The sequence below is a fragment of the Ambystoma mexicanum genome, chromosome 1p, assembly GCF_040938575.1.
Source record: "Ambystoma mexicanum isolate Mex_15411 chromosome 1p, UKY_AmexF1_1, whole genome shotgun sequence".
Taxonomy (NCBI): domain Eukaryota; kingdom Metazoa; phylum Chordata; class Amphibia; order Caudata; family Ambystomatidae; genus Ambystoma; species Ambystoma mexicanum.
The window spans coordinates 281,937,943-281,963,660 of NC_090921.1; the positions used below are offsets into that span (position 1 = coordinate 281,937,943).

The 25,718-nt window shown below is 46.1% G+C and overlaps 1 protein-coding gene across 6 annotated transcripts in view; it reads right to left on the minus strand.

Moving 5' to 3' along the window:
- Positions 1–506: 506 nt before the first annotated feature.
- The window catches only part of DAZAP1 (DAZ associated protein 1), a 1,852,448-nt gene continuing 1,827,236 nt past the window's right edge, over positions 507–25,718 (minus strand). For all 6 annotated transcript variants that reach the window (XM_069646753.1, XM_069646749.1, XM_069646751.1 and 3 more), the window contains one exon: positions 507–1,530. In XM_069646753.1, coding sequence (XP_069502854.1) covers positions 1,361–1,530 — 170 coding nt within the window. In that variant the 3' untranslated portion in view covers positions 507–1,360. The remainder of the gene's footprint in view (positions 1,531–25,718) is intronic.

The following is a 25,718-nucleotide window of genomic DNA, read 5'->3' on the forward strand; positions in this document are numbered from 1 at the left end:
TCTGTTTTATGAATGGTGTATAACCAAAAATAAATCTCAAGTTTTGGCAAGACTATCACAAATAGTTTCACTTAACATGAGAGTATATATATGTAAGACTAAGCAACATCTTACCAGTAAAAAGTAAACCAACCTTATTTTACACACATTGATTACCTTCAGATGAGTATGGGAATTAAAGAACACTGTGTGAAGTCAATCACAAAGAGGGTTTGTGTAATGTCCATAAGATCTTGGAATCAGCGACTGTCTGAATTGAAGTTTTATCCACTTCAGATATTAGGATTCGGTCAGACAAATCACTAGTTGTGAAACTCACTACTGCTTTTTAAGAAGCACACAGTTCAATGGTACCTTAAAGAAGATCAAAAGTAATAACCCCTTCCCATCCACTTGGCACAACATGCCTACTTTGTTAACAGCCTAATGTTTAATGCTTGTTTCAGTCCCTGTTAGCTGGAAGCAGGAAATATGAACAGGAAGATAAAGTGAGGCAGGCACAGGTGTGTACTTCAAATGTACCTTTATTTATTCAAACCAGGGGTATACACTGCATCTGTGCAGAATGCACCACAACCTGGGGGAAACTTCATCTCAACAGACCTGCCAGAGACCTATGCAAATGCATACACTGGAATCTAAGCAGGCCAGAAGCACAAAGAGAAACATCATGCTCCGCCAGAGACTTCCAACACCTTGACTGTTGTCTAGTGTCAAATAACAAAAGCAAAAAACACACTCTGTAGTTTCGCTTTCTAAATTCGAGAGTATCTGGACTGATCAGGCCTCTCTTCTAACTCATTGCTGCCTCCCCAATATCAACCTCTCACTCATTCCTCACAAAATTGTTTTTGAAACAAAGGGTTAAAACGGACCCTTGCTCCACCAGTGCCAACAGAACCCTGTCTTTAAATTAAAAAATAAGCCAGCATACGTAGTAGAAAATTCTCTTTAAAAATCTCAATCTTTAACGGTATATTTTTTTGTATCTTTAAACATAAAAGTACACAATATATGGTAAAACAAAGGCTCAAGAATTCTTTTTCTCAAAAAAATAAAGAAAAAGGACTAGGAAACCTGAAGTGTAGTCCAAGCTGTTGACACGTTACTACACCATGTTGTCTGGAAGCAATCTGTTCTCTTTATTTGTGCCGATGGGTCAGAGAAACGAAGATCCAAAAACTGCACTCCAGACATCCACAGCTTTTCCTTTTCAATTCCAGATTCCCTCCCACCAAAATGTTTTCTGATTGCAATGTTTTCCCATCAACACTTTGTGATTGTCAAAAGTTCACAGGTGGAATCCTGACCGCTGCCGGCTCTGCCACTGTGCACGGAGATCCCTGATGTGCAGCACTCCTCAGCGTCTGTAAGGGTGAAAGCCTTGCACATTATGGTTTTGTCCTCGACCAAAGCCACTTGCTCCGGCTTGTGGGCCAGCTGATGCCAAAGGTCCTGCCGTGTAAGAGAGGGCTTGCTGGTTGGGATCGGCAAAACCCTGTCCAAAACCAGTCATGTCTTGTCCATAACCTGTTTTAGGAAACAGAAGGGTGTCAATTAAACCTGAACCCACCAGTGAAAAACTGCACATAACTAGTGGATTCATCAATACGTGTGCTATGCATAGACAGGCAGTTTCTGTACATACCGTAGCATCTGTTCAGATCAATTTAAAGGCTTTGTACAAAAATCCAAACTTCTCTGTGCTGATCACCAACTGTGCCCAAATTAACATATGACCATCTGGCTTTGTTTCGGTCAACCCACAGGTTAATGCAGAACAGTGCCACTGGGATATGTTCAGTTCAAGTTAAAGACTATAGCAGGACAAAGTACTTACTTGTAACCTTAGTTTTCCATCATGGATATTAGTCAGTACCACATGAATGTATGTGCACAAGAGCAGGATTCTGCTCCCCTTTATATTACTTCTCTTAAAAAGCGCATGTCTTCTTGACCATTTGGAATCTGAAAGATGTACACAGACATGAAGCCCTGTAAGGAAGGCTAGTAAAAGACTGGGCAGAAGATGACTTAGCCTCTTCCACTGAGACAAAACCCATAAAGCAATTGGGCAGGTCATTTATTTATGTTATTTACTGTGCATTTGTAAGGCGCTTATACCTCAAGAAATTGTGTTTCAAAGCGCCCCCAGGTCATAGGAAAGGGAACAAGGGAGCAAAACAAAACAATGGAATAAAATAACAATGATGAGCCAAATGCAGAGGCGGTCCTACTAGGCCATGTGAACATTCAGAACGTGCACGTGCAGACAAAGAGAAGGGACAGGGGAAGGGGGTAAGTACTAGAGGTACCACAGAGGGAGAAGTGGCAGAGAGCCAGTTGCAAGGCAACAGGTAAGTGCACGGCAGGGACCACTTGGTAGAAGAGTGGTCACCCGCCACTACAATAAGTGCAGGCCTGTGAGACATTATAGGCCAGTGGGTGCCTAAAGGCTAGTGCAGGGAGGGGTCCGCAAATTGGACAGGCCAGGACCCAGAAGGACACAAGGGCCCAGGCTACAAATCTCAGCGACTGTGTGGTTTAGCATGGGAGAGCGAGGGGGAATGAGGAGAAGAGGAAAGTCTTGAGGAACTTTCTGAACTTGAAGAGACGGAGGGGAAGGGGGAGGCTGTTCCAGAGGAGGGAGCCAGCCGAGGAAAGAGAATGGCCAACCTCTCGCTGCTTAGAGAAGCGCTTGACAAGCAGAGAGTTGGAGCCGGAGGGTCGGAGAGATCTTGAGGTTGAGTATTTGGTGAGAGCAAGTTGTAGATAGTGTGGACCCCGACCCCAAACAGCCTTATGGATGATGTAGAGGGATTTGAATTTGACCCTTGCAGCAACCGGGAGCCAGTGGAGAGATTTTAGGGCTGCAGAGATACAGTCCCTGGGCTTGAGGCCAAGGCAAAGTCTAGCAGTCCTTTTCTTGTCAGACTCTATTCATTTTATTATTTATTTATCTTCTCTGCTCTTCCCCCTTCCATGCACTTTTCCCTTTTTCCTTTCCCATGCACGTGCGCGTTCCCAATGTCACTGGGTCTAGTAAGATCGGTGTCGTTTTTGTGTTCCCTCCTGTTCCCCTCTCTTGCCTAGTCGCGCTCTGAAACACTTGTGTACGAGCGCGATACAAATAAAATACCATATCATATCATTCTGGATTAGTTGGAGGGGGCAGAGAGAGGAGGAAAGTAGATTAAGAAAGATGCTGTTGCAGTAGTCTAGCTTAGAGAGTATCAGAGCTGACAGACATTGTGCTTCTGGGGAAAAGTGAGGCAAGAGAGGATACCTCTGAGGAGGCGGAGTTGGAAATGGGCCTTCTTGGCAAGGTCCAGAATGTGAGGAAGGAAAGACGGAGGAGTCAAAGATGACTCCAAGGTTTCTGGCTTCAGAGGAAGTAGAGCGGGGAGAGCCCATAGAGGGTGGCCAGAGGCAAGGGAGGAAAGAAGGTGTGTTCACTTGTTACTGCTTCTAACATGGAAAGGAGTACATGTTAGCATCCATATGATGATTTTTCCTAGAGTGCTACAACTAAAGACTGCATTGTTGCCATTCTGGATGAACCTAAAGCTCTAATCTTCTGGTAGACTAGAAGAAACGATCTGAAGTACACGCTGTTCCTTCTTTCTGTGTGTGGTGTCACTTTCATCAACCCCCTTTGGCAGTTGGGATAGAAGACTACTTATATGACAGATGTTCCTGCATTTGTTTTTCAGCTTTCATGAGATTCCCTCCACGTTGCGGACAACATCCTGCAACCAGACTCCCACTATGGTGAGATGCAGGTACTGAGACTTTAGAGATTGGGGGACTCAGGCAGCTGGGAAAGCTTAACCCGGCTCCTGTGGCCCTAGCATGTCTTTTGATCTTGAAGTTGACACACACTGTTGCAGGAAGGCAAGGCTTTGAATAAGATAAAAAGTTAGAGTGACGAAAAACACCTTCACTGAACTGGGGGGGCAGTTACATTTTTGGAGACCTAGAAATGAACAGCCACAACCATTTACCATTTGCCTACATGAGCCCTGAGCTGGCCACTACACTACTGAGAGGGCCCCAAGCTTTTATTTGAAAGAGGAAACATTGTGGCACTTGCTCTCTTACTCCTTTGCTCTCCCTGCTTCACAAGAGGCAGGAAAAGACTGCAACCGCAGTCAGGTCGGAAAAAGGCTGGCAGCAAAAGGAAGCTGGCAGTTTTTTTAAAAAAAAAAAACGATTTTGTAAGTCTACACACGTGCATCCCTCGCGTGCAGGCCCAAACCTGCCACACTTGACACACCAACCGCCACACCCATTTCCATTATGTCCACCACCCTCCTCTCCTAAGGCGATTGTAGCAAAATATATGCTTTAATTGGTATGGTTGTGTGGTGTTCTGAAGGAGGCAGAGCAAGAACTAACAGAACCTGAATCACCATGAAGGTAATTATTAATCTGCTCCGGTTTGGATCAGACTAAAAAGCCCTTGAAACGCTAAGGGCGAAGAGACAGCATATACCAGAGAAATTCAAGCAAGCAATCATGTTGCAAAGCTCCTCTAGGCCAAAGGAAGTATCTCTTCTGAAAAAATGCATCTATAGAATAGTGCTTGCAAAAAGGAAGCGAAGTAGCCCAACTAGCGGATGCAGATTTCACTAATATGGACATGCCTCATAAAGGATACTGATGCCTTCTTGGCTCTTGTAGAACGAGCCCGAAGTCTCTTTCGAGCCACATGTCGTCATAAGCTTTTACTATGACACCCACCTAGCGACAGTTTCCTTAGCTGTCTTGTTGCCTGGTGAAAGACTACCATAAGGTATGAATAATTGGTCCAATCTCCTAAAAAAAAGTCTGCACGTTCTATGTAAAATTTCAGAGTGCTAGAGACCTCCAAATTATGTAAAGTATCCACTACCAGAGATGGGAATAGTTTCTTACCTGTAACTCCATTTCTCCAGCATTGGTATCTTTCATGGATTCACATGCTTAGAATATTCCCCGTCGTAAGGCTGGTAACCATCGGTACATTTATAAAGACATTTTCCATAGGAAAACATTTCGACACTTGTGTCCTATCTACGTCGGTTTAGGCCGCTTACGCCTGCCCCAATAGGACGTAGCTGTATAAATATCCCCGCCCCCGCGGCTCCCTTCAGATTTTAACCCCCCAAAGTAGTCAGGGGGGATACTTTTGGGGTGACAAACCTTTGATTGCGTATTGGCGCTGGTTGGATTTGTTTATCCAAGGTTCTGGCAGTTAGGCCTATTTCTTATAAGTCAAAGTCCAGTCTTAGTTTTGTTGGTGCATGTGGTTTTTTATTCATATTGGTAAACCAAAACCAAAAATCATCAGTGTGGCAATTACTGCCAGTTGTTCAACATAGGTGAGTGCAAACAGCCGAAGTGCGTTTCGACCCGAGTCTTTTTCAAGGCTGTGATTTGTGAGGTGATTGAGCGGGTAAGTGATGTGCAAGGCACAGTGACATTGATTCAAACACATTTGGCGCGACATAATCAATCATAAGTAGTAGTTTGGTAATCACAATGACATTGTTAAGAGGTTTTGTATCAATATCATATAGTCATTGTCGTGATAACGACCAGTAATGCATAGGTTGTAATTGGAGTCGGTGATAGTGAGTGGTGGTGGTTTAAAATACATACAAGATATTCACGTTAGGATTAATGCATTTTAACATAGTATGCAGAATTAAGCATTAGTACAGATGAGGAGACAAAGTACCAAGGGTGAGAGAGAGGGGGGAGAAAGGGAATTTAGTTAGGCGGAGGCCAAGCATGGTTCGTAGGCACAGGGGTAATTATGCTAGGGTGGTAAAGCTTACTAGATGTGAGTAGAATGGTGGACTCTATTTAGAGTTTAGTTGCTGGTCCTCCCAAGTCCGGGTGCCAAGTTGAGCAGAATAGCCTGATCTGCGGGGAGTAAGGGGTACCTGAATTAGGGGGTGTTGCTAGATACGTATTGGCTGGGTTGTAATACACGAGGTCATGCTGTGCGTAGGTGATGAGCTCCGTTTGGAAGAGGGACATGGCTTGACGTGGGGTGGCCCATGGCCTGGTGACAATGTAGTCCAAGTGGTGAGAATGGGGGGACGCGGATTGGTGGGTGGTGCCACATGGATGATGCGGGACTGGCATGTGCCAGGCAAGGTCAAGAAGCCCGGGTGGTCTGGGGTATAACTGTTTGCATACAGGGGAGGACGGCGGGCGCATGTGAATCCATGAAAGATACCAATGCTGGAGAAATGGAGTTACAGGTAAGAAACTATTCCCTTCTCCAGCATTGGATCTTTCATGGATTCACATGCTTAGAATAGATTGTATAGCAGTACACCTGATTTGGAGGTGTGTATGCAAACCAATACCATCATAGCCATACATGCCCTTTGCCATGGAAAAAACTTTTAGTCGTTGTACGTTAACATTAAAACACACATTAAGATACATTGATAGAAGGATATACCCCTGTATAGGGCTTACCTTACTGAAACAGATGACGTAGGACTGCTCGTCCCATCTGTATATCTTCTGCATGTTGTTGCTCGAGGCAATAATGGCGGGTAAATGTATGTGGCAGCGACCAGGATGCCGCCTGACAGATATCTCCCAGCAGAATCCCAGACCACAATGCCGCCAAAGACAAAGTGGATCTCGTGGAATGGGCTCTTGGACGCTTTTCTAGCGGTTTCCCCGCCTTCGAGTGGCAAAAAGCAATCGTCGACGAGACCCAGCGAGCCAGTCCTTGTTTTGAGATTGCTTTTCCCTTTGCCGAAGGGCAATAAGCCACAAATAGTTGTTTTGTATCTCTAAAATCTTGAGTACGATGAAGGTAAAACTTTAGAGCTCTTTTCACATCAAATGTATGGAGAGCTTTTTTCCACGACAGATGGAGTTGCGAAGAATGTCAGCAGTACAATAGACAAATGCTTATGAAATACAGTTGGAACTTTTGGTATGAAATCAGGGTTGGTTGCCAACACCACTTTGTCTTTGAAAAATCTCAAATATGGAGGATCAATGACTAACGCCTGTAGTTCCGAAAAGTCGTTGTGCCTAAGTAATAGCCACCAAAAATGCCAATTTCTACGATAAGAATTTTAAAGATGACAACGATATAGGCTCAAAAGGAGCTTTCATTAGCTCTGCCAGTACCAGGTTAAGACTCCAGTTCGGAGGAAACTTTTTAGTCGGGGAAAAGGTACGAAATAAGCCTTTCATGAAGTGCTTGACCGATCACTAAACAGTGGTGTTGAATGTCTTTTACGAGTGAACCTTAAAATGGCTGCTAGATTAACCTTTATAGAAGAAAAAGACGAACCCCTTTCTGCTAAGTGTAGCAAGTATGGAAGAAGCTGTTCTGGCGCGATATTCAGAGGTTCTAGTCCTGGTTGATCCTTGCACCACATGCAGAATCTCTTCAAATTGCATGCATACAAAGTGTTTGTGGACGGAGCCGGCGCGGCTTGTAAAATTCGACGACAGTCCGATGAAATGATTAGAGTACCAAATTCCGAGTAGTCAGGAGCCAAGCTGTCAGGCTGAATCCGTCCGGATTGTGATGCCACACTGCCCCCTTGTCTCGAGATAGAAGGTTCGGAATCTTCTGGAACCTCACTGGTTGTGCTATCGACAGCTTGAGTAGGTCAGAGAACCCCGACTGTCTCGCCCAATAAGGAGCCACTAAGATCATCCATTGTAGAGTTCGTCGTATGAGTGGAAACGGGGGGAACGCATACACAAACTTGTCCGTCCACGGGAAGGAGAATGCTTCCCCCAGTGAGTCGGGTTGTGGCCACCTGTTCGCGTACTGTGCGCACTTCCCTTTCTCTCTCGTCGCGAAGAGATCCAGGGAAGGTTGGCCCCATTTTTTGAAAACATTTGCCAGCTGTTGGTCGTTCAACTCCCATTCGTGCAGCTGATTCATCTCTCCGCTGAGAGAGTCCGCATGCACATTTTTTTTACTCCCGGCAGATGGTAGGCTAATATATTTATCTTCTGTTCAAGGGCCCAATGCCATATTTCTTGAGCTTCGGTCGAGAGAGTTCTGGAACGAGTACCGCCCTACTTTCTCAGGTAGAACATTGTCGTCATATTGTCCGTCAATATTCTCACGACCGATCCTTTTATGTGTGGTAAAAAGGACTTCAGGGCCCAACGTACCGCCCTCAATTCCAGCACGTTGATATGAAGGGTTGACTCTTCCGACGACCACAGGCCTTGCACTTGCAGGGACTCCAGATGCTCTCCCTATCCAATCAGAGAAGCATCCGTCACTACCGTCATTTGAAACTCTGGTTCCTGCAGAGGCATCCCTCTCGATAGGTTTTCGAAGAGTTGCCACCATTGCAGTGCTCGTAGAAGCCCATTTGTCTGACCAAAGCCCCCGACTCTGGGACCATCGGTCTGCCAGAAATTCACAAGGATACACGACGCCATGGCCCCTAGTAGTGACATATATTTCCTTACCGACACCCTGGTGTTGACTTTCTACTCCTTTGCCTGTAGCCTGAGTTTGTGAACTCTCTCCACAGATGGTTTCACCAATCCTGACTGTGTTTCGAACTCCGCACCCAAAAACACCAAGTTCCTTGAGGGAGTTAAGGAAGACTTCTCGAAGTTGATCGCAAATCCTAACTGTTGCAGAAGTTGCCTGGTGGCCTTTAGACTTGCTTGCGCTATTATTGGAGACGACCCCCTTACCAACCAATCGTCCAGATAAGGGTAAACATGATGACCTTGTCTTCTTAATCAAGCTGCTACTGGAGCCAAACACTTCGTGAACGTCCTGGGAGATGACTTTAGTCCGAATGGAATTGAAAGTGGGTTTGTCCGACTACGAACCGCAGAAAGTTTCTGTGTCGTCGATGCATTGGTATGTGAAAATATGCGTCCTGTAGATCCAACGACGCCAGAAAATCCCCCGGCTGGATAGATCGGATAACTTCCTGAAGCGTAAGCATCTTGAACTTCAGATCTTTTAGTGTCTTGTTGAGATCTCAAAGATCTAGAATGGGGTGCCACTTGCCATTGGGAGTAAACTCCCTGACCTCTCTCGGCCACCGGGACCAATTCTATAGCCCCTTTCTTTTAGCATAAGCACCACTTCTTGTTGTAATATTTGAAGATAGGGCTGCGCCGAAAACACAGGTGGAATGTGCGGTGGCATGCTTTTGAACTGCAAAGAGTGGCCTAGTTTCACTGTGTCTAATACCCACCGGTCTGACGTTATCTTCTCCCACTCGTCGACACGGTGAGACACACTGCCTCCCAGGACGCCCTGAAGCTTGTCATTGCTAGGTCTTTGACTGCTTGTCCTTCGTGGACGATGAATAACCTCCTCTTCTTCTTGAAGCTTGATAGTCTTGTCCTCTTCGAGCAGTTTGGGTAGCTCGCCTATAACCTTGAGAGGAGTACGATGGCCTACTGAAGCCCCGCTCCCTGGATGAGACAAATCGGGAATTTCCTGATGCCACTCTAAAGGGACGAAAAGAACGAAAACTTCTGCCACTCTGAAGGGCTCCAAGAGAGCGTGCTGTGTCCGAGTCTTCTTTCATGCCTTTTAAGGCCTCGTCTACTTTCTCCCCAAATAATTGTTCCCCTTCAAAAGGTATATCAAGCACTTTATATTGTACGTCTGGTCGAAGGTTCGTGCATTTGAGCCATGCTTGCCTCCACAAAACCACTCCATTGTTTATTTGTTTAAAACCTGATTCCGCCAGGTCTACGGCAATGTTTACTGAGTGGTTTGAAGCCTCTTCCCCCTCACGCACCAGCAATATAGCAGATTGTCTGTGCTCGTCCGGTAGATGTTCCAGTATAAGGCCTAAACGATGCCACATCGCTCTGTCGTATCTCGCCATAATAGCTAGAGAGTTGGCTGCCTTTACCGTTGTTGCTCCTATCGACACTACCTTCTTGCCAAAGGCATCTTGCCTCCTGGCCTCGTTGTCCGGGGGAGTTGTACATTTATGTTGTGACCTTGCCTTTCTTGCAGCAGCTGCCGATACCACTGATTCCGGAGAAGGTTGAGAAGACAAACATCTTGGAGTAGACTCCGGAGCTTTAAATGTCTTCTCCAGTCTACCTTTAGTCGCAGGCTCCGAAAATGGATGGCGCATGGTTCGTAACCCCCTCTTGCCATACGTGATCTAAAATGGGGACCGAAAACACCTCCTCTTCCCCATATGATCAAACAAGAAACAGTCTTTCTTTTCTTTCTTTTCTTCCTCCTGGGCCAGGCCAAACTCGGTACATGCCTTACTCATCATTGTGTGGAAGGAACCAATGTCATCCGGTGGTGATGGTTGAGCCGGACTTCTTGGAGCTTCCATCTCAGCCTCCGACTACCATGTCCGGTCTCTTGAAGGGGATGATATGTCTGATAAAGTGGTAGTTCTCCTTCCTCCGGGTGTGAGTGTGGAGGATGTTCATCAACCGGAAGGGCTAGGGCTGTTGGTACCCTAGCCCTTGACCGGGGGGCAGGACCTGGCTCGCCGTCGGCTGGCATAGCATGTACCACTGCTGGAGCACCAACTTGAGGCAACTTCGCGTCCATTCGGCTCAATAAAGTCTGTAATGTGGACAATACCTCCAAGGACAACACCGCTTGGGGACTGAGTTGAGGCGCTGTAACTGGGATACTTCGCCCACTCGAGACCGTCAACGAGCTGACCCCCTGTAATCCAAGCTCCGCTGGCCCAACCACCGGTTCACGGTCATCTTCTACGGATGATATGGAAAAGGCCGCCTCCTGTTGCAACAGGGTCTCTGGTAAGATCGGATCATACAACTCCGGCTGCCAGCCTTCTGGAGGGACCACCGTCGACGATGCCAACTTTTCAACAGTCGTCGTCTGAATCGACAGAGCTACTGCGGGAATGCCCTGCGTTGATGGTAATGAGGGTGTCGACGATCGAACTCCTGTCAACGACAACGGTGGTTGTGGCGCAGAATCCTGAGGCGTTCCCGCCTTTTTTGAGCTTGACTTATGCTTCGATGAATCTTGACTCGAGGATGACCTGTGACGGTCACCTGAGGAGGTCTTTAACAGGTCTTTTCTCTCCTTTTTTGACAAGGAGGAAGACTAAGCTTTTGTTTTTGATGACGATTCCCTCGTAGAATATTTCTCATAGGAACTTTTCTCTGTCGAACGTGACTTCTTCGCCGGCGGCTCTGCAGATACAGAGCGGCGGGGGACCACCGGAGATTTAGCTCTCGAGGCCAAACTATGTGTAGAGCCTACCTCCGAGGGAGGGTACACTCCCGCTCCCGAATGAAGAGGATGGAGACAATACAGACAGTCCATATGCCCATCTCCTTCGTACACCTTTTTTAATCCGCATGTAGCACACGGACGGAATAACGCCTTCCCAGACATTGGGAAAGAAAACGAAAAAAATCAACCTTGTAAAATAGTAGATGACACGAGGTGATCCCACTACTGGAAGACGGTTGAAATCTGAAGGGAGCGCGGGGGTGGGGATATTTATACGGCTACGTCCTATTGGTGCAAGCGTAAGCGGCCCAAAATGACGTAGATAGGACACAAAAGTGTCAAAAAATGTTCCTATGGAAAACGTCTTTATAAATGTACCGAGGGTTCCCAGCCTGACGATTGGGAATATTCCAAGCATGTGAATCCATGAAAGATCCAATGCTGGAGAAAATGATTCCTAGGGTGAAAAACTAGAAGGAAGATCTCCAGATACAAATGGAATTCTGAAACTATCTCCAGCAGAAAGGAAGGAACCATTCGAAAAAATATTTTATTTAAAAAAATTAGGAATGGTTTGTTCCCGAAAGAGCTTGGAGCTCTCCAACACTTTGTGCCGATGTAATCGCTACCAAAAGGTGTTTTTCCAAGTCAACAAATCTAGATCACATGTATTCAAAGATTCAAAGTGCTTGCTCAGCAGCGGAACTAAATCCAAATTAAGATCCTACTGAAGTGGAGGCTCGCCAAAGGTTGAATTTAAGCAGAGAAGACCTTCAAAATTATGCTGAATCGCATCATTAGATAAAGAACATTACTTCTGTTCTTTATTTAGATAAGCACCTATTGCAGAGAGTCAGTGCTTACATATGTAGGTCTTAACACATTTAGCAGCTAATAATGTCATGAATGACATAACATTGTTGATTATGCCAGACATGGGTTTTTAGTCTGATCAAGAGCCAAAAACAAAATCTTAACCACTCGCTTTTATATTGCTTTTTTGTGGACTCTTTTCTCGCTACTGCCATGATCTCTAAATTCTGTTCTGAAATATGCAGACGGGTGAAGGCTAGTTCTTCAGGAACCAAGTCTTCTAGTTGAGTAATTGAGAGTAAGGATGAAGCACCAGTCATTTTTGCTGAGTTGGTAGATCTCCCATTAGAGGCAGATCCCACTGAGGCAGTACTGACCGTTGCAAGAGATCCAAGAAACATATCTGGCAAGGCCAAACGGCACGACCCAAACCAATCTGAGGAGGTTCCGCCCAGAAATCTCGAATCCTGTAAATCAGGGGAAATGGAGGGAAGGCATAAAGTGTTTTGTTCAACCAGGCGAGCACCTCCCAGAGAATGATGATCCTGCCACTTCTGAGATACAACTTTGGGGCGGAGCACATTGAATTATGTTGCAAAATCCACTACTGAAGACACCAATTTGAGGAAAATCCTTTTGGCTACCGATAACCTCAGTTGCCATTCGTGTAGAGCCAACCCTATGCACCTTAGACTATCTGCTGACACATTTCTCTTCACTTCGAGATAGGATGCAATCAGGAAAAGTTGGTACTGGATGGCCCAACACTACATTTGTTTCATCAGAAGAAAAAAGAACGGGAGCAGATCCCGCCCTGCTTGTTTATATATAACAAAGCGGTAGTAGGGTCCATTAAAACCAGTACCCATTCCCCTGACTAAAAGGAAGAGACTATTTTAAATCTTCGAAAATGACCCTGGGTTCCAAGACATTTATGCAATCTTGTACATCTTGATCTGATCAAGGACTGAGTTGTTAGATGAAGAACATGAACTTCCCAGCCTTAATCCGAAGAACCTGTTGTCACCATAATCTGAGGACTCAGGTTGCTGGAACAGGAAGTTGACCAGAAGGTCCACTGACCACCAAATCAGACTGTCTCAGACAAACTCTGGAATAGAGGTCATCTTGCTCTGGGTAGCTGATCACCAATTACAGCTGCAGGCGAAATGACGCTGTAGAGTCTGCCTTCTCTGCCTTGGAAATGAACCAGGTAGATGCATGAATTCATCAAGCCTATAAGACTTTGAAACCACCATGCCGATGGTTCATCAAAAGGGATATCACCTGTTGAATCATAAAGTGTCTTTCATGGGGTGGAAATTCCTTGGGTATCCCACACCGCTTCGATAAATGAAATCCCTTGAAATGGAATCATGTTGGACTTGGGAACGTTCATGAAAAACCCCACTTGGAACAGACAATTGCAGGTTATCTGAACCTTCTGGAGTATCTTGCTTGGGGACCTGGCCTTTAATAGCCAGTCATTTAGATAGGGGTATAAATGAATGTTCTTCCTCCACATGTTATGTTATTTTGCATTTGTATAGCGCCTTATGTATCATTGGTATGATCTCAAGGTGCTGGTAGGAGGAAAGCCCTCGGGAACCGCAGTTCTAGTCAGTTGAGAGAGAGTCGTAAAGTGCATGGGCGCACCAGATATGTGTGCAGCTGGTGTGGTTGTTGCATGATAGCTGCTTCTAAGCGTTAGGTGTGGTGCTAAGGAGATCAGTTGAATGTGTTCAGTCTGGAGGGGGACATCCAGACTGAGGTTTGGCTGCCGGTATGTGCTAGCTAGCTGTGTTTTATTAGGATGATGGGTAGTTTGATGAGTTATGTTAGTATGAGAACAGCTTTACCAAATGTGTCATAGTACCGCTGTGTTCTAGTTGAATGGTGGTGTATAGGAGAGAGCAAGCATAGTCGTGTGAAATTGTGGTAATCAGTAAAGTGTATGCAACCAGGCACACTCAGTGATGCTATTAGGGCATATTCAATGATGTTGGGAATACCATCCTAATTCAACTCTAATACAGTGACGCTATTAGGGCATATTTCTAAGTTCAACTTTAACACAGTGATGTTATTGGGGAACACTCAATGATGTTGGGAATAACCTCTAAATTCAACATTAACACATTGACGCGATTAGGGCACACTTTCTAGATTCAACTTTAAAACAGTGACGCTATTAGGGCACGCTCTCTAGATTTAACTTTAACACAGTGACGCTATTAGGGTACACTTTCTAAGTTCAACTTTAAAACAGTGACGCTATTAGGGCACGCTCTCTAGATTCAACTTTAACACAGTGACGCTATTAGGGTACACTTTCTAAGTTCAACTTTAAAACAGTGACGCTATTAGGGCACGCTCTCTAGATTTAACTTTAACACAGTGACGCTATTAGGGTACACTTTCTAAGTTCAACTTTAAAACAGTGACGCTATTAGGGCACGCTCTCTAGATTCAACTTTAACACAGTGACGCTATTAGGGTACACTTTCTAAGTTCAACTTTAAAACAGTGACGCTATTAGGGCACGCTCTCTAGATTCAACTTTAACACAGTGACGCTATTGGGCACAGTCAATGATGTTGGGAATACTGTCTAGAATCAATATTAGCACAGTGACGCTATTAGGGCACACTTTCTAGATTCAAATTTAACACAGTGACGCTATTAGTCTCAGTAAGGAATACAGGCCCCTATGACGAAGGCCTCTTGAAGGGGGTTGGAGAAGTGAAGATTAAACTGAAACCAGGAGCAAGGCTACCAAAAGCCTGACAATATCCCATGTCCAGAGAGGCAGATGAGGGGCTTTTTAAGACAATTTCTGCAATGATGGAACAGGGCATCTTAGTGACGTCAGCGTCGTCATGCAACAGCGTGGTTTATCCGATTAAAAAAATCAAAGGGAGGGTCTTGGCGTTTAATCCAGGATTTACGCCCAATAAATGATATTGTTGAGGCCGAGTTCCCTCTAGTCCCTAACCCGTCTACAATTCTATGTAACATACCCGTTGAGGAAAAATATTTCACAGTGATGGACCTAAAAAATGCATTTTTTTCTCAATCCAATTGCACCGTGACTCACAAGATCAGACGTCATTCACGTTCAGACAAATGCGTCTGAAAAGCACACGGCTGCCAAAGGGGTACTGTGAGTCTCCTTCCATTTTCAACCGAATCCTGCAGATGGACTTGAGCAATATTGCATTAGAAAGTGTCGTCCAGCAATATGTGGTTGACCCCTTAATTTGCAGGACCACAGAAGAGCAATGCAGGCACTATTCTGTTCAGCTATTGACTATACTGGCTGAGAAAGGATATAAAGTTGACAAGGAAAAGTTACAATATTGTCAACAAGAAGTGTTGTACACAGGACAGCTAATCTCACATGAGGGAAAGCGAGTGACCCCAGAAAGAGCTGAAGCCATACTTATCATGGCTAAGCCACACACGATAAAGCAGATGCAGAGCTTTGTAGCCCTATGCAACTGTCAGGGCATGGGTCTTCGACTACAGCTCTTACACTAAGCCTTTACTTCAGGCCCTAAAAAAGGCCCAAGTGACAAAAGAAAACAATGAATGGAGAAAGGGTTTGCTGAACTCAAAAGAGCTATTTGTACAGCTCCAGTTCTCGGGATTCCCAATCATGCAGAGGATTCGACCTGTTTTCATACACGAGAGGCAGCGTTATGACAGCAGTACTCACACAGAGAACCACGTTGGGGTACAAATCCCTGGCATACTACAGTGGGAATTTGGACCCTAATGAGAGGTCATTTTCCTTGCGAACAAAGTTTAGCTGCCGCAGCGTTCGCCATAGAGAAGGCTACAACCATTGTGATGGGATTCTCCATGATGTTGTACGTCGAGCACTCACTATTTGCTATCTTAGAAAAACCAAAGGGCACATTGACATCTCGGAGAGTTTCTGCTTATGATGTGATTATATCGAATCCATCGATCAAAATAGTCCGATGGGAGATAATAAACCCAGCTAGGTTTATAGCAGAGCCAGTCACTAACGGAGAGCCGATACATAACTGTGCAAATTATGAAGAATTCTATGATGAAATTCCCAGGGTGAAAGAAAATGCCTTGGCAGAAGTAGAGATCGTCTTTATTGACGGGTCTTAGAGGATCGACCAAAATGATGGGCAAAGATACACAGGCGTTGCTGTGATGAAACACACCTCAAAAGGAAAATTTCGAGTGCTTCTTAGTGCGCGAATACCATCTCATTATTCAGCACAAACTGCAGAATTATTGGCGTTGATACTCGCCATTGAGAATCATGCAGACCAGGAATTAACGGTGTACAGTCACTCTGCCTTTGTGACATCAACAGTGCACGCAGGTCTAGCACCCTGGAAGAGGAGGGGCTACCTCCGAGCAGACGACACGCCAGTGCAGCACGCAGCCTTATTGGATAGGCTGATAAAGGTACTACAGCTCCCAGTGGGCATAGCGGTCATGAAATGCGCTGCCCACACGAAAGGGACAGATTTGAATTCACGCGGGAATCAAGCAGCAGACCCGGAAGCCAAGCGTATGGCATCCAAAAGTGAGACGATCATGGCAGTGGAAGTTATCCATGCCAACGAGCGAATGATGGTTACACGAACTGCACCTGAAAGTTACAGTAATTTGGGGCAAACACAGCTAATGGAACTCCAAGGGGAGGCACCACAGGAAGAGAAGAACCTGTGGAAACGTCGAGGGTGTTCTTTAAACCCCTCTGACAGCTTGTGGCGACAAAACAGCACTGGTAAATTAAAAATAGCGCTGGAGCAGCTACATTATCCAGCACATAGGAAAAAAGAGAATCTAGCAGCAACGCTCGCAGAAGACTGGTTCATACCAAATTTAGTTGAGCACGTTGCATTCTTTATAGTGAACTGTATAATCTGTCAGCAATTCACCGCTGGGCACACATTAAAAGTAATGAGGAGTCATCCCAAGGCCAAATGGGCCTTTTCAGCACTTGCATGTCGACTACCGACATGATTCAAGTATGTAACGGGTACAGATACTTAATTGTTGTGGTGTGTCCATTCTCTAGATGGATTGAAGCAGGTCTGTGTACACACCCAGACTCTACCTGTGCGGCCACATTTTCTAGTGTGGGAAGTGTTTCCCAGGTGGGGGGTGTGCGAAGTCATGAGATCAGATAATGGCCCTCACTTTGTTAATACAATATTTGAACACATTAGCTTGCTGCTTGGTATAAAGCACAAGTTCTCATCGGCATATCATCCACAAGGTTACGGAAGCTGTGAGAAGCTCAATGGCTTGTTAAAAGAAAGGATAGCCAAGTTGAAGCTTACTCTAAGGAAGGGATGGTTGCACTGCCTTCCACTGGCACTGTATGCACTTCGGAACCAACCCGTTCTGACCATCATCTTACGCCACAGGAAGAAGAATGAGAACTCCTCTGACACCCCGAGATAGAGCTAGAGATGATGCCCAGTCAATAGAAGTTTTAGGGTCTGAAATGCAAAACTATGTGAACTGCATGACATCTTGCCAGCTGCAGCGACGACGAAAAGGGTGCAGAGCAGCACAGAACATAGAAGGAGATACTACAACAGACCAAGTTCAAGGTTTACGTGTTCCATCCATCTTCACTGGAGACGCCGTCCTTGTGAAGAATCATACAAGGAAAAAGTGGGACGAGCCAAGATTCAATGGTCCTTTCACAGTGGAGGACTGCACTCCATCCGCAGTTAAACTACAAGGCAGGAGAGCTTGGATTTTTCTCAGCGATATTAAACCCTACATCGGAGAAGGCCCCCTGCCTGCACCCCAACGAGAGGAATCAATGAGCGACAGGGAAGAACCAAAGCACGTGCAGACGAGATCCATGACGAGGAAGAAGGACGCATGACCAGCCAGACAAAGAACTTTTTGCAAGTTGTGGCTTAAATTGGACACTTCCTCTAAACAAAAAAGGGGATAAGGACATAAAACACGGACACTCTGTGTATCCTAGTTGCAGGGTGAAGAAGAAAATTGCACATATAAGCCACAACACAGTCTGTTGACTGCTGAACTTTGGACTGAGGCACACTTAAGCCTTAAGGAGATAAAAATATGCCCAATTTTGACCGAGGACACTTACATTGGAAGCAAATACAGTATCCCGACTCATTCCATACCGAGACCCTATTCGGAATCACTTATGGTGTCCTGCAGTAGCGACATCGCCAAGGATGTGGTCACTTATTTTGATCTAGTGCTAAGATCATACCCGTCATTAGTAGGAAGGCTCACCAGTGTCACTGACTTCCTTCAATATCCTGAAAACGAAAAGACAATAAGACAACTGCTCACTGTCGTAATTGCTCCTACTTCCTGAGTACAGTGAGAAGGAACCAAATGTCCCAAACACAGGCGGAAATCAATGTGCTTATCGACACCTTGTTCTTTCGTATAATCGAAGACTGTCCAACTCTTATCAGAAGAACAACAGATACACTCACGTTTCTTAGAGATCCAGCAAACAGAGAACACCTAAGCCATCTCCTAAATAAAATAGTAATTCTAGTCGCACTCCATGCAAACGGACAGTGCAGACATTGCTTACATTAAGGAAAAGAATATACAATCCTGAACCTCAGCAAAGACAGGACGGATGTCCCTGTCACCAGAAGACTGCAAGGTGGCACACAATGTTCTGTTTTGCCTAGTCACTGACTTTCCAGAGCTAATGGGGAGACCCATCGATGTTGACGTCCTCACATTCATCAGAGATCCAGCTAATATTGCACAGATGGGAATGCTCTTGCACGGAATTATGCTCCAAGTAGAACTCTCTAACCATCAGCAGTTCTATCTGAGGAGATTCTAAAAGCCCTCCGCCGAGGGACAGATCGAGGAAGCAGTGTCAAGAACCCCACTTGTTATATTTGTTGTTATTATTTCCCCTATTCCCTCATACTGATCAAAGTACAATATGTGCTCAGGACTGAAGCAAATCCGAGGAGTGGACTGGAAGCTTACTTACTTTGAACATGCCCAGTAAGGGGACTCACTGAAGTGTTATTTAATTTGATTTTTCGCATAGCGTAGCAAAGGAACTGTATCCTGGAATAAGAGACACTCCATCACCGGCAAGAGGGGGGACATTTGTGGAGCACAGTACGCTCTTAAACACAGAAATAATAAACATTGTAATTTAGTGAATGATCGAGATGGGGAGCCAGAGCAGCAGCCTGGACCTCCCGCAGGAGGAGAGAAGACCACGTTTCTCTGGAAGAAAATGCTGCCACCTGACATACAGGGGCATAATGTATCTATGCATTATATTCATTATTGTTTTACTGTCATTAACGATCATCAGAACTGCATTTTTCATTGGTGCACAAAGCGTTCCAAATTCAGTGCACCCACCTAATGATGCACGCATGAAACCCACAAAAGCACCCAGAGCTTGTATAGTCATTCCAGTCCTTAGAAGATCCGATGGAGGAATTAATTAACTTGAAATGGATGTGATTAGCAATGACACACACAGACTTGTGGTCACAAACAAATAAAGGCCAGAGACAGGGTCGGCACGGAATGAATGAAGTAAGGTCACTGACAACTTCATGCAGGCAAACACTGAATGCATATGAAACAGGCCTAGTGTCAATGACTGCAGAACCACAAACCAAAACAGTAGAAAAGAAGAGACTGCCTGCCATAAGAAACTCCACAGCAGATGTTGTGAAAAAACAAAAAGAGTTAAGAAAAAAACCAACAGAAGCAGGTGTATCTGAAACCCACAAGAAATTAAGAACCAACTCAGAGAAACTCCCTGTACGGACACAACTGATAGTAGACTTATTATTTCCGCACATAGCCAGAGCGAGGAAACTGCAAGAGGAACTGAAGAACAAAACCACAGAGACTGTATTAACAAGCACATATGTTCCAACACAAGGGACAAGTTCCAGTTCTACAATACAACCATACACCGGACCAGTGTCAGGATGGAGAATATGGGCACTTATAACCAGCAGGAAGATGATGTACGAGGACCAGGAAAGAGCTGCCAGACTCTTATCCACTCAAATGGCACAGATGAGGAAGCCTGCACCATGGACCGGAATACCTGAAAATCCCCCAGTAAGAAAAAGCCATACAGACGCATTCAGGGATGTAGTTATAGCAAATTACAGGAAAACCTTAAGAATCAAGAGAAGCATTCATGGAGACGACAATGAACTAAACGACTACCTGGACACCACAGCACATCTGGAAATAATATTTGACATGTCAACAGCCACTACTGACAACACCTTTGTGAAGACTGTGTGAGCAGAGGTTAAGCCGATGGAAAGACCTGTGTATTTTCAAGTGGTTCTTCCCCAAAGTAAACCTCATGTACCGGCAGTGTTACTTTATGACTGGGATGTGAAAATAGGTGTCTTGAATGTCTGACACCATCATCCAATCGTTGGCTGAAGACCGGCCCGGATCTTTACCATTCAAAATATTTCCACAAGAAGAAATTGGTTTAAATCGGAAAGGTCCAGAATAGGATTTTGGCTGTCATTTTCTTTGATCCTATGAAAGAGTGGGAGTACAACCCTTGATCCGTCTTCTTCTGGAAATAACTATATAGCTCTCAAGGGAAGACTTTTTAGAATCTCTCTGAGAAGCTGGGTAGGTGCCATTTGGAGCTTTGTTTGCAAACAGGTCAGAGTAGCAGAAAGAGGCAAAAAAATAACCTAAATGAAAAATGTTTAAAATCCAAGTCGCCTGAGTAACGTTTACCCAATGATGAAGAAATATGGACAGTCTACCTGTTAATGGGACTATATGTTCCTTGATGTGAATTTGAACGAACACATACCCGGATTGTAGTCAAATAGACTTTTTTGCCTCTTGGGTGGAAGTAGCTGAAGCAGTCTTCCCTTTGGGTCTATGCCCTCTCCTTTTCAGAGATGCACAGTAAGGCGTAGAACCTGTGGATGTTGAGCTGTTTGGTGAAGATGGAGGAGGCTTAAGAGACGTCAAGTTTTGATAAGGTTGCTTCGAAGAGATTGAGCTCAACGACTTAGCAGCAGTATCACTTGCTTTACATTTCTGTGAAACCTCATCAAATGGCAAGTCAAGCACTTTTTCTTGTATGTCCTAGTGATGGGAAGCTGTCAGTAAGCATGCTACTGCATGCAAACATCACCATTCATAGCCCTTGAGGTAGTGACAGTCATGTTTTATGACCTGAAACTGTTGAACTGCTTCCATACCTTCTGCAATCCAGAAAGCAAACGCATCTGCCACATGTTGGGCAAAGGTTCCAGTGAACCTTTACCAATTACCCCCATTGAGAATATGAAAAAACTCACAAAAAAGCTTCATCGATTTGCCTCACTGTAGAGATGTATTCAAACAATATTTCGTCCCCTAATTTTTAAGGATCCTCTTTAGGAATGTTGTACTTGGAATCAAGCAAATTATTCCTCACCAAATAAGAATGAGGCCTGGCCTAATGAGTGCTTGAAGACCAAAGTTTCCATGGGCAACAAAGTCTTAGGTTGTCGTAAAGCACGTTTCAAATCCCCCAAGGCTTCTGGTTTGTCTGCTGGAAGAACTACAATGCTTGCAAGGCTTTGTACAGTGCCTCAAAAAACATCTTTCAGTGTCAACGATAACTTGTGTTTCTTATTCGAAGGAGCAGAAATTGCGCATCCCCAAGAGCAGAAGGATCCACAGGTGAAACTTCCAACCTACCCAACTCCTTTATTCTATGAGCCAAGACTTCTTAAACAGAATCAGAAAACATGGTTCGCAATACAGTTGTCGTTATTTCCTTTGCGCTACCTGATGGTACAGCCTGATTCTTTTCTGATCGCATAGGGGATGTAGACAAGTCCACCCTATTTGGTAATTCAATAGGTACTGAAGTGGGTCGAGGATTGTAAATGTTGAAAACTACAGTTCAAATGTGTACTTTAACCTTGCCCCCAACGCACTCGATACTGTATAAACAAGTTCGGACGGCTATCAAGTCCATCCATCTAATCCGCCCCCACGGGTCCCCCTTATCCTTTTCCTCTGCAGCGGTTACAACACAAAGATGGGAGCGGTAATTCTGGAAAGGGGACCAGCCACAGAGTAAGATCTCCAATTATTGACACATGGCTGCCAACAACAAGCAAGCAGAAGGTAATCACGTACAATACGTAGATATAATTACTTATGCCATGAACAAAAGAACAAGTTACTTTCTTACCTGGTAACGTTCTTTCGATGGGATGGTCCGACGACGTATTCCATATCTATGACATGTAATCACCACAACTGTGCTGCTTCGGAAACTTTTTTCGGCGTCTGCGTCGATGACGTCGATACGCCGTCGTCGTGGACCTCGTCCGACGTCATCCGATGTGATAAGTAGGACGCACGACGCCCGTAGCCTCAGTTGTAGTTTTTTCCCCCCAGAACGTGTGACATTAGTCAACTGCCAGTCAGACACAAAGCCTTGCGGAACGTAAGCTGCATCGTAAGAACGTTACCAGGTAAGAAAGTAACTTGTTCTTCGAGGGGATTGGGCCCTCCGACGTATTCCATATCTATGACAGACTCCCAAAGCAGTACCAGAACAAGGAGGAGGGAAAGAATTTAGAATCAAAATTTAGAATAGCCAATCAAATAGCAGAGCAAAGGACCGCCTTGCCAAAGGCCAGATCCTGTCCTCGGATGGAATCGAGGGAATAGTGACGTACAAATGTATGTACTGAAGCCCAGGTGGCTGCATCACAGATGTTGCGAATAGGAACACCCCTCTGCAGGGCAGTAGATGCAGCCATACCCCTGGTAGAATGGGCCCGCAAGCCAGCCGGTGGGTCCTTACCCGCCAAGCGGTAACACTCCGAGATGGCCAAAATAATCCAGCGAGACAAAGTCTGTTTCGTCACAGCTTGCCCCAAACGCTTTCCAGCATAACCAATAAAGAGTTGACCGTCCACTCTGACCCGGGACATGCGTGAAACATAAAAGCTTAAAGCTCTCCTAGGATCAAGCCTATGGAGCCTCTCCTCTTCCTTACCAGGATGCGGAGGAGGATAGAATGCCGGAAGAACAACCTTCTGGGCCAAATGAAATTCCGTCACTACCTTCGGAAGAAAAGAATGACGAACTCTAAGGACAACCCTGTCCTTGTGAAATACAGTGAAGGGTGGCTTAACTGAAAGTGCCTGTAACTCACTCACTCTGCGAGCGGAAGTAACTGCAACTAAAAACACAGTTTTCAGAGTTAAAAGCCTCAAAGGGCAAGAATGTAAAGGCTCAAACGGAGCACCCATAAGAAACTTAAGAACAAGGTTTAAATCCCAACCGGGCACCAGGAAAGGTGACGGAGGGAACACATTAGTGAGCCCTTTCAGAAACTGTGAAATTAAAGGGATTTTAAAGTAAGAACACTCTTCAGACGAGCGCTTAAAGATGGACAGCGCCGCCAGGTAACCTTTAATGGTACCCACTTGCAAGCCCCTGTGGGCCAAAGAAAGTAAAAAGGACAGAACCATGGGGATGTCACATGCAAAAGGATCGACATTCTGAACTCTGCACCAGTCGCAGAACTTACGCCAACGGTACAGAGACTTTGTTGCTGGCCTTCGGGCCGAAAGCAACACCTCCATCACGTCTTCAGGGAGGTCCCAATCCTTATACCTCAACCTTTCAGAAGCCAAGCGTGAAGGTTGAGGGATCTGACCTCTGGGTGGAGAACCTGACCCCCCTCCCGTGAGAGCAGATCGTCTCGGTAGGGAAGACGACGTGGAGGGCAGATGGACAAGTCGAGAAGGTCCGGGTACCACGTCCTCCGAGCCCACGCCGGAGCAATGAGGATCATCGGGAACCGAACTTCCGTAACCTCTGCAGCACTTGCGGGATGACGGGGACTGGAGGAAACGCGTACAGCAGCGGTGATGACCACGAACGCGTCTCCTAAGGCTCCTTTTGGAGGAAATTCCCGCAAGCAAAACCTTTCGCACTTCCGGTTGACACTGGAGGCGAAGAGATCCACTTGAAGCGTCCCCCAAAGGGCGAAGATCTCCAGGAGAATCTCCTGAGCCAACTCCCACTCGTGAGAGATCGCGCTCTGCCTGCTCAGAGCGTCCGCCGTCACGTTTTCGTCTCTGGCCAGATGAACTGCCAAGATCGAAACTTCCTGCTGGATGGCCCAGAACTCGAGCTGCATCGCCTCCCTGCACAGAGGAAGTGACCCTGCCCCCCACTTTTTGTTGAGGTAGTGCATGGCCACTGTATTGTCCGTCAGGATCAGGACACTCTTTCCTCGCACAGTCGGCAGAAAAGCCTTCAGGGCTAGCCTGACGGCCCTCAGCTCCAACAGATTGATATGGAGTCTGGACTCCGACGGAGACCAACGACCGCTGACTGTCAGCCCGTTGGCATGAGCTCCCCATCCCGTGAGGGATGCATCCGTCACGATCGTCACCTCCGGCCAGGGAAGCCAAAATGGAGCTCCCTTCATCAAGTTGCCTTCGACGGCCCACCACAGAAGGTCCCGGGCGACCGAGGGCGGCACCTGAACCGGGTCCGACATCCTGCCGGAGGACTGCGACCATTGCGTCTTGAGTGCCCACTGCAAAGATCTCATCCGCAGGCGAGCCTCTGGCACCAGAAGAATGCAGGATGCCATGAGGCCGAGCAACCTCAAGAACTCGAACGCTGGGAGCATCTGGGCATGCTGAAACTTGTGCACCATCTGCTGAATGTGAAGAGCCCTCACCTGGGGAGGAATACACTGCCCCAGGGAAGTGTCGAGCACTGCTCCGATGTACTGGAGCCGCTGTGTTGGCGTCAAATGGGACTTCTTTAAATTGAGGGAGAAGCCCAGCCTGTGAAGGGAGTGGCAGGTGACGGACAGATGATCCAGGACTTGCTCGGGAGAGCTCCCCCTGATCAACCAATCGTCCAGGTAGGGGTAGACATGAATCCCCCCTTGCCTGAGATGCGCTGCCACCAAAACCATGAGTTTGGTGAAAACCCTCGGGGCGGAGGTCAATCCGAACGGCAGGACCCGAAACTGAAAGTGCGAGTCGCCAACCGCGAACCTCAGGTACTTCTTGTGCTTGGGATGGATCGGCACATGGAAGTAAGCATCCTTGAGGTTGAGTGACACCAACCAGTCCTGAAGCTGAAGGGCCTGGAAGACTAGAGAGAGAGTAACCATCTTGAACTCGTCCTTCCTGAGGAGTTTGTTCAAACCGCGCAAGTCCATGATGGGTCTCAATCCCCCGTCTTTCTTCGAAATCAAAAAATAAGGGGAATACCATCCCTTGTTCCTCTCCGCTACAGGCACCAGTTCTATGGCGCCTTTCTCCAGCAGGGCTTGAATTTCCTGCGCAAGGAGCGGATCCGGACTCTGCAAAGAGAGGTTCCCCGGTGGATTGTCGCGAGGCCTGTGCCGAAAGGGAAGACAGTAGCCATGGGTTATGATCCCCAGAACCCACACATCTGAAGTAATGGCTTGCCACTCTACAAGATGCTGCGCCAGCCTTCCCCCAACCGGCGAACCATGGGACATGGCCTCATGAGTGAGTGAGAGCGGCTGCGAAGAAGGCACCCGAGAGTGCTTGCTCTTAACCAGAGCCTTCCTAGGGGGTTCCCCCGTGCCACGGGGTACATCCGACATGAAAGGTGTCGATGACGTCGAGCGAATCGGCGC